General features: G+C 37.0%; 1 protein-coding gene across 1 annotated transcript; it reads left to right on the top strand.

The window, feature by feature from the left end:
* Positions 1-4,728: 4,728 nt before the first annotated feature.
* Positions 4,729-5,259, top strand: LOC130888128 (60S ribosomal protein L24-like). Its single transcript, XM_057791002.1, has one exon. It carries the CDS (start codon positions 4,762-4,764, stop codon positions 5,233-5,235), a length of 474 nt encoding a protein of 157 aa, XP_057646985.1. The 5' UTR covers positions 4,729-4,761; the 3' UTR covers positions 5,236-5,259.
* The last annotated feature ends 4,444 nt before the right edge of the window (positions 5,260-9,703 follow it).

Here is a 9,703-nt window from a genome sequence, read left to right as displayed (position 1 = left end):
CACTTGTTTAATCATAGAAGGAAACAGCACAAACTAAACTGGAACAAAATAAATAAGTAGATTAGATTGGACATAGCACTATCAGACACTTTTAAAAAGTACGTCTGTATGTGTGCATGTGTGTGTATGCATGTGTCTTGCATGAAGAATGACCATTGTGTATGTGTGTCTCTGTGTATGTATGTTTCTATGTGCATACATGTATGTGCATGTGAAGAATTCCCATTTTGTATGTATATCTGTATGTTTGTGTGTGTATGCTTATATGTGTGTTTGTGTGAAAAGTGGCCATTTTGTGTGTGTGTGTATGTGTGTGTATGTTTGTGTGTATATACTTGCATGTGTGTGTGCGTGTAAAAAGTGCCCATTTCTGTATTTGTTTGTGTGTGTGTGTGTCCATTTGAATGTGTGTAAAAAAAAGAAACAGAGGCATACTGCTTTTATACTAGAAAGTTCTGGAAATTAGTAGTCATTGTTAAATAACATATCTCAAAAGTGACTTAGTCATTACCCCCAATTTTAAGCTCTCTTAATCACATAACTAAACAGTTGATAATTTAATTTCAAAATTAAAATAGACCAATAGTTCAACAAGTCAATCAAGCTTTGCAGTGTATTCACTAACTGAAAATTTAGGATGACTTAAATAAAATTCTAATTGAATTTTAAAAAAGCATAAAAAATTAGCAAGTCATGCTTACTAATAGAACATAGAAAGGAAGCAATTTAGCATGTTTATTTTATTTAATAATATGTTGTAACATATTAAGTATAAATTTATTATAAGTTAGCATAAATTAATAAATTTAGTACAAATTAATCAAATAAAAGTTAAAGGATGTTGTCAAACTTTGACTTTGCAGTGCAATGAATACCTTGTATGTAATTCTGGGTTAAGCATTACTTTTAGAAATCAAACTTCATGTCTCATACTGAAAGGAATTATTTGTCACATTAATGAAGATTTTTATACAAAGTTGAAAGCTATGAGTCAGAAGCATGTGAGATTTTGTATCATATCAAAACATACCTGCAAAGGTAAAACTACCTCTAATTTCCAAATCATCTTAATTCTCACCAAATCATCTTCCCTGACACAGTCTGGATTTAAGACTTCAACATGTACAACCCTTTGTTGTGGATCTCAGCTAACATTGCACTGGATGGACTTCATCATGGCCAGTAGACACTACGAGGGGTGATGTTGGCACCTTTACAAATCAATCAGTAGTACTTTGGGGCTTGTGGACATGCATCTCCATCCGATACATATTATTTATCAAGAATCACAATGAAAATAGCCATCTGGATCGTATTTTCTACTATCTTTGTCAAAAAGCATTCCTCTCCTCAATTTACTATAGTACTTGCTGCTTATCAGAAAGACTTATCATCAGATGAATCACTGAATGACAGAATTTTCCCCCAATGGCTTGTTAAACTAATCACTGATATCTACATACACACTATGACAGTATTTACTTTCAAAGGTTCTTTCACAGTCTTCTGTCTTCTTGTGGATGGCTCTCGTCTAGTGATACAATTCTCAATAAGTGCTTTTGCAGTTGAGCAGGGTATCATTTGCCTTTAGCTTTGGCTCTTTGGAGGGTGAACCAAGAGTCTTTAGGAATTGTTTGCATACAGGAGTTCCCACTAGCCAGAAATATTGCCTTGTTTCTGCACGTGAATTTTATTTTGTCTCTTATTTATATTGGAGACAAAATGAGTTTTTTGTTGTTGTTATTCCAGCTGTTTTTTTTTTTTTTTTTTCTGGAATGCAAGTGAGGTTTTATTAGTTAAACCTATAGGTGTGTATTACCTTCACTAAAATTACAACAACAATAAGAAGTACTTTGGTTTTCAAACCTTTATTATTTAGTAAAGAAAAGTAAAGTTATATGGGTATTTTAGTTCCACAGTGATTAAAATCATATGTAACAAGTTTAGTCAACCAATCCTTTAATAGTTACAGGTTTGGGAGGATTAGGGTTCCTGGCGGCGTGCTGCAGCTGGATCACTATATCTCACCACTCCTGAAATTTCAGGCAGATTATTAGCTGGATGCTCACTCATCTGGGTTTAGTGAGGAGGATTAATTTCTAAATGGTATTGGCCAGTCCCAGCTCGTTACTCTCACTCTGTGTGACTCTCCAAAGTTTGCATGAATGCTCACAGAAATGGTGGTCTTTCAGATGAGGAGAAGGATGGCGAAGAGTCTGAGCTCCTGTTTAACAGGAACAGAATCAAGATATTCTTTTTGCAAGAAGAAATATAAAAACAGATAGAACTTTAAAGTTATAAAAGTAGTATACACTTGTAGTTCAGCTATACTTGGAGGAGAGGCTAAACATTACCTGAGGAATGCCTGGGAAACATAGCAGAATCATGTCTCCAAAACAAAATAATACATAACAAACATCAAAACTTGATAAATAGTAAATACTTTATTGTAAGTTATCAAGATCCTATATATTTTATAGTCTGTAACAGCGGATTTTTTTATAGGTAAGCCATTTGATATATCTGTAAATTCAGTGGAACAAATTAAGTGATAAGCAAATGCTTCAATAAATAAGTGGCTGATAATGCCTTTTGATGATTAGTGAATATTAAGAAAAAATAATATAATACAATGCTAAAGTTGATGAAGGAATGAAAACTTGTCTGATTTTCTTGGATTGTTTGGTGAAGAGGAATATTTGAATTGGTGCCAAAAAAGGAAACCCACCTACTTCTGTTTTATGATTTACAGATGGCTAGAGAAGAAAGATGAAAAGAAAAAAAATTAAATACTCTGGGCTTAATCAGCATAGCCCTACTCTGACAGAGAGTAAAGCAGCAGCTGTGTGAGACGTAGATAGGATTTCGCCCAGCTGCTGGCTTCCCAGTGTCCTTAAGACTCAGATGCTGCTGCCTGAGGAAGCATCTTCCCCTCCAGCGGGACAGTATCTACGCATTGCATTGGAGCATACACCCTTCTTACGATCTTCTTCAGCCTATTTCTCCACGTATGGATAAATAACTCCATATACTGATTAACATATACTCAAAGGAGATTAAATATTTTAATATCCAGTCTATTGAACATGAAATTTATTAAAGTGAATACATTTGGAAGAGTTTTAGCAGAGATATAACATTAGAAAAAACTAGACCGACAGAGTTAACAGAGAAGCAAACAGTTAAAATCCAAGGGTTGGAAGTGGAAGTGAATGCAGAGAGATTTCAAAACCAATCAAGCAATTAAGTCAAATTCCTAAATCAATTTATCCACCAGACTGAACTTTTGTGTAAACTCCGTTAATTACAAACTAGGAAGAGAGAGAGAGAGAGAATAATGACCACCAAATTTACAATTCTCAAAAAAGACTCAAATTATTCCTCCCATCTTGGCTAGGAAAAAAATAAAAGAATACATCAGAAGAGTTGACATAAAAGCAATCCTAAAAGTGAAGTATTTAACATGCCCAGGTTTCTAATATTTGACATATTTTTGATCACACAACTTAGGCAAGCATGTTACAGGATGCAACTAGAACATAATTTTCCACACAAAGACAAGAACAGTGTAACTGCCAAACAGGAAATACTGGACTATCATGTCAGACTGGTTACCTGTGTATGTAACACAGCAAATACGTTCTGACAGTTACGAAAGCAATGCAATTATTTTTGAGAATTGAAGATGACATAACTACTTTATGATTTTTACAAATGTAATAAAATATCAAATCAATCTAGAGGGGGATTGCATCTTGATTTTCAATTAGTTAAACCAAATAGGTTTAATGTGATTAGTCACAATAATTTTTGCAACCGTCATCGTTATTCATTATGCTACTTTGGTATCATTTCTGCTTCTATAGTTGGGATAAGTGAGAATGATTATAAAACACAGCAGATTCCCCTAGCAAGCAGAACAGCTCTGTCTCCTTTGCATAGCTCACACTACAAAGCACTTTTGTGTCTTCTGCAGCCTTTTAAGGTGGATGGCCACTGCCTAATTAACTCAGGAAAGTAGTAGTGAGGAGAAATCATGTGCTTAAATGTAATAAACTTGGTGCTCACTGAGAAAATATCTGCTGATTCTTTGGTCTACTCTGAACTTGCTTTGCTGCACTCACAATTCAGTTTCTGATGCTGTTTTAACACATTCAGTCCCTCAAGGTTATCTTTCAATCCATAAATAAAGTCAGATATTCCAAGGAGGTCCTATTTCCCACACTTGGAGCATAAATCACTATGAGGTTTGTTTGTGTTTCTTTTCCTCACTAATGGGCTTGAGCCACTACTTATCATTAACGACGGGGAGTAATAATTAACAATGCTCTAACACTAGAGGAGTTTCACACTAGGCTGTCTTCCTGATCTCGCACCATGACTCTCCCCCTCCTGTTGAATTTCTTCAGCAAATCTCTGCTGGATTCAGCTGCCCTGCACTAGTAAACAGTCAGCTATCTTTATCTAGCTCAACCAATTGAGTGTGAGGATGTACAGGTCACAGTTCACGAGTTTCATTTTTTAAAAGTGAAAATCTAAAATCTGAGAAAGAACGATATCCTACAAGCAGTGTAGAAAGGTTACTAAAACAATCAGTCATAGGCAGATTTTAATAGGATTCGGGAGTAAGTCCCTTATACCTCCTCACACCTTTCTCCTGGTGTTGTCCCTTCTTTTGACGAGTATTACCTTATAACTGCTTTTAAAATATACTTCATAGCTCTTCGCCATCTTTCCTCCGGCCGGGCGGCAGCTCCCATCATGAAGGTCGAGCTGTGCAGTTTCAGCGGGTACAAGATCTACCCCGGACACGGGCGGCGCTACGCCAGGACCGACGGGAAGGTTTTCCAGTTTCTTAATGCAAAATGCGAGTCCGCATTCCTGTTCAAAAGGAATCCCCGGCAGATAAACTGGACTGTCCTGTACAGAAGAAAACACAAAAAAGGACAGTCGGAAGAAATTCAAAAAAAAAGAACCCGCCGCGCAGTCAAATTCCAGCGGGCCATCACTGGTGCATCCCTTGCTGATATAATGGCCAAGAGGAATCAGAAACCAGAAGTTAGGAAAGCCCAGCGAGAGCAGGCCATCAGGGCTGCCAAGGAAGCAAAAAAGGCTAAGCAGGCATCCAAGAAGACCGCAATGGCTGCTGCCAAGGCCCCCACAAAAGCAGCACCTAAACAAAAGATTGTGAAGCCTGTGAAGGTCTCTGCTCTCCGAGTTGGTGGAAAACGCTAACTTGGTAGATCAGAGTTTTGAATAAAGTCCATTTCAAACACACACACACAAATATATATATATATATATATATATATATATATATATATATATATATATATATACTTCATAAATCATGTCACTCCCCAAACTGACTAGGTCTTTTAGGTCCTATAATTTATACTATCTATATTTTCTATTTTTATTTAGTATTTCCATTGTACATGACACTCTAACCAGGTCACCAAGGTTTTTTATTTGTTTATTTGTTTTTTCCATGGGTAACCTATCCCAAACTCAGCAGAATTCGGCTACAATAGAAACTCCTCCCCCAGAACGCTACCTGTCCAGTGAGTGTTCTCTCATAACAATGCTGCTTAAATGCAGGTACTTCTCCCACATTTGGAAATGTTGTTTCTGTTAATCTAAAAACATCAATAAGAAGGATGCTTTGGAGCATAGTGTGTCCTCTCAGCATTTATATGTTAAAGACTTAACCTCTAAGAGGTTGGTGTTTAGATCTGGGACATTTGTGACCTATTAAAGATGGATGATTTTACAAAAGTACAGAGCTCAGGATGAGACTGGTTGCTGTAGGAGAAGAGGAAGAAAGAGTAGTTTTTGCCTCTCAACCAAGTTAGAGCACTGTCTTTCAAACATGCTTATTTTATTTATTCTTTGAGAATTTCATATGTATAAACAATTTATTTTAAGCATAACTACCATCTTATCTACCTTGAATTTTTCTTCTCAACCTTTTCCCACCCTCCCAATTTCAATATCCTGTTCTTTTTGTATAAACACACACACACATCAATCAGTATTGCCCACACTTGGATAGCTGTGGAGCATGGTAATGGTGGGGATAAGGAGAGGGCAAGAAAGTTGACTCTCTCTTCCCTTAACAGTTGCAATAAACAGTGTTACTGAGTGTGGTGATTTAAAAGAAAATGGCCCTGAAAGGGACTGGCACTATTAGGAGGTGTGACCTTATTGAAGGAAGTGTGTCACTCTGGTAGCGGGCTTTGGAGGTACCTTCTGCTCAAGTTTCCCTCAGTGTGACTTTCAGTCAACTTCCTGTTGAATACAAGCTATAGCACTCTCAGCTCCAGGAACACACCTGCCTACATTCTATCTTGCTCCCTTTCATAATGATAATGAACTGAACCTCTGAAACTGTAAGCAACCATCCCAATTAAATGTTTTCTTTGTAAGAGTTTCTGTGGTGTTCACGGTGTCTCTTCCTAGCAATAGAAACACTAACTAAGACATTCAGTAACCAACTACTTTGTAAGGTAGTTTAATCCAAAAAGCCTTCTTCAAGAAATATACCAGATGACACCTTTATGTAGACTTCCCAGCTTCCAGAGCTGTGAAGAATTAGTGCTCATGGTCAAGCCACTTGGTCCATGGTATTTCGCTACAGTAGCCCAAGCTGTCTTATAGTTAAGTCAGTAGCCCTAACTTATGGTTCCAAAATCACCTCTTCACAAATTAATGAATTCAGAAATAAGAATACTTTTCTCCAAATTTTATTTATTTTTGAATTCTAAACAAGTAGATTAGATTAATCCATGCCAATTATGTTAATTTGTCTCTCATTTTGTTTGATTCTTGCCTTTTAATGGAATATTCACTTTCTGATTTTCCCAGTGGTTTTAGGAAGACTTCATAATGAATGATTTAATTATTACAATTTCTGGAGAAGCAAGTAAATAGCATTAAGCCAATAGGCAATTTAAATGAATTGTAAGTGTTCAGAAGCATCATGAAAAGTAAGCTTAGTTTATTTACTAACTTTATTAGGAAAGTTATTTTAATTCTAGAAAATTCAGAAATTAATGTCTAGACTAGGCTTTGCAGAAACTCTTGTGGTATCTTTAGTTTAAAATCACAGAATGTTTAAAATTTTACCTGATTACTAAATAAAAACTAAAAATACCTTACAAGATTCAAATTTATTTTTATCATTGCTAATAGCTGATACATGCCTAAAAATAAAACTGAATTGCTGCTTCAGTGTGAGAACATATTCACAATAGAATGGACTTCTACTAAAATCTTAGTTCTCCGATGCAGTGAGGTGAAGCTTGGGGTTCAAGAAGAGGTTTACATTACTGATGGGAAGGACTTGAAACGTGGACTGAGAGAAGAAAGCATGCATCCTACCCTAAGCAGAATTGCAAGGTCCTTGTAGTCACAGGTAATCATTAAGAAAACCATAAATGTTAAACACATAGAGGTGTCTCCTCATTGAAGGAATTAAAATACCTGCTTTCCACCCAGAAAACAGGAAGTGGATGTAATTAATAACCCGGTGACCTATACTATCTACAGGGCCAGACTTTATCCAAGACTCCCAGAATGTTTATTCCAGACTCTTCCTCCCTACACATTTATCTTTAGCTCTCAGTTAATAGATTCAATCTTTAGGGGAGATGTCACATGTACTTTATAGCCTGCTGACCTCTAGGCCCTAGGCCCTTCTGTTTTAGAACATTCTTCATTGTCACACGTACTATGTAGTCAGGTCTTGAGCTCCATTGTGCAACTGGAATTAGAATGATTGTTGCCTAGAAACATTTTTTCCTAATTTCACTGTGTTTAAATATGATTATAATAAACAACCCGGCATCAGAATCTCAATAAATTTGATTCAGACCAACTAAGTGAGGCTGAACCAAGTTTTCATATTCTCTTCTTTGTGACTCATTTTCCTTACTCCCCTGACACTTGCTGGGATCCTCCCCCCAACAATACAACACTACAGTCCCGATAAAATCAGGCAAAAGCTTCCATACAGATGTTCTGTCTTTCAATAATTGGTCTGGTTTTTTAGCCTTATTAATGAGAACAGGTAATGAAAGCTGCTCATTTAGAACAGAAGAGTTTTGTATCACTGACAGGAAGGACACGAAATGCAAACGGACAGAATAAAGCATGCAGCCTACTCTAAGCAGAAGTTGCGAGGTCCTTGTAGTCACAGGTAATTGTTAAGAAAACCAGAAATGTTAAACACATAGGGGTTGTCTCCTCATTGGACAGTCTGAGAATGTTCTCGCTGAAGACCACAAAACCAGAGACACCTTTGTTTCCTAATTGCTTATTATCTCTTAATTATATGTAGAAACTAAAACTGAAGATGGGGGAACACATGGACACCTTTGGGTGGGTTAACTAAAATGACCACCTCCATATGCCTCTTCCCAGTTTTTGTTGTTAGTGCTCTAAAAGGCACTCGTATAGCAGACCCTTGGTACCTTGGTTCAGGGGACCTGTTTCTGCTAACCAGAGCTCAACCTTCTTCCTTTCTCTCATGTGTCACGCATATCATTCCAAAGTTCACCATTCAGAATCCATAAATTTCTCAGATTCATGAACTGAGTACCCAGAGGTCACTTATTCAGTGTACATTTTGTGTGACCATGAACATCCAGCATCCTAACTCCTGAGTTAAATCACAACTAAGAAAAAAAGAAATGGCCTTCATTGAATTCAATGACTCACAACTGATTTTTGAGATGAAGCACGTCCTAGAAAAGTTTCTCAGCTGGCTGCCCACCCCACGTTCTGGCTAGTATCAGGCTGGCATACATTTAACAGTACCTGTATATTCACTGTCTCTCCTTAGTATTACACCTTAAACGATATTTCCAGTCACAACATCCTGAAAAGTGCCACAATGAACTGGGCTTGTTGACATCATTGGAAAAACTCTGGACATTTTGTATGGCATTTTTACAGCCAGTCACGCAGCTTCTGAAGGTCACAATGTGACTACTTTCTAGCGTTCCAGAAGACGAGCATATTCCTACTGTGGAAGAGCACTTGATTTCCTTCTGATCCAGTCTTTGCTACAAGAATCCCTTTATTCCACACTGCTCTTGGATGAGGAACACATAGAAGTCAACCTATCACGTACCTCATCTTTTGGAAGTGACCATTCTATAGATGCTGTGATTAACAGTGCCTGCTAAGGAGAGCTATGTTTTCTTCCTTTCTCTTGTACATCATATGCTTCTTTGTAAATGTTACAGTCTATAACCAATAAATTCCCAAACCTCATGAAATGAGAACCCAGAGGCTACTCCGTAGCATCTTATTCAACTTAATACTGAAAAATACAAGCTCCTTTCTCCTTTCATTTTAACAATTCAAATCTTTTAAAAATAATTCTCTTCTGAGAAGAGATTGACAAGTATAACTAACATTCCTTGGTCAATCCTTTAGAGGAGGAGTGACATAGGGAATTGATAAATATAAAAGAGAATAGCTAGGCATAGTTGGCCCCAGTCTATCCTTCTTCTCCTCCATAGCAAGGTAAGCTATCTAAAGAGAATCAATTCTACCATGTCCTCCAAGACATTCCTGCTTGTGCTGCTGCCTGTGTTCTAATGGTCTGGACCAGTATGGCTGCTGCAGCATCTATCAGTCAAGCATCTGTCCACAATTAAAGAGATGTTTGTTATTTGTTCATTGTGTTTTTGTT

Source organism: Chionomys nivalis, chromosome 16, assembly GCF_950005125.1.
Source record: "Chionomys nivalis chromosome 16, mChiNiv1.1, whole genome shotgun sequence".
Classification (NCBI taxonomy): domain Eukaryota; kingdom Metazoa; phylum Chordata; class Mammalia; order Rodentia; family Cricetidae; genus Chionomys; species Chionomys nivalis.
Note: the sequence above shows the minus strand (reverse complement) of the source record. Positions and strands in the feature narration are given on the sequence as shown.

Excerpts from the sequence above, each read along its gene's own strand:
- LOC130888128 (XM_057791002.1), top strand. The coding sequence starts at position 4,762 with ATGAAGGTCGAGCTGTGCAGTTTCAGCGGGTACAAGATCTACCCCGGA.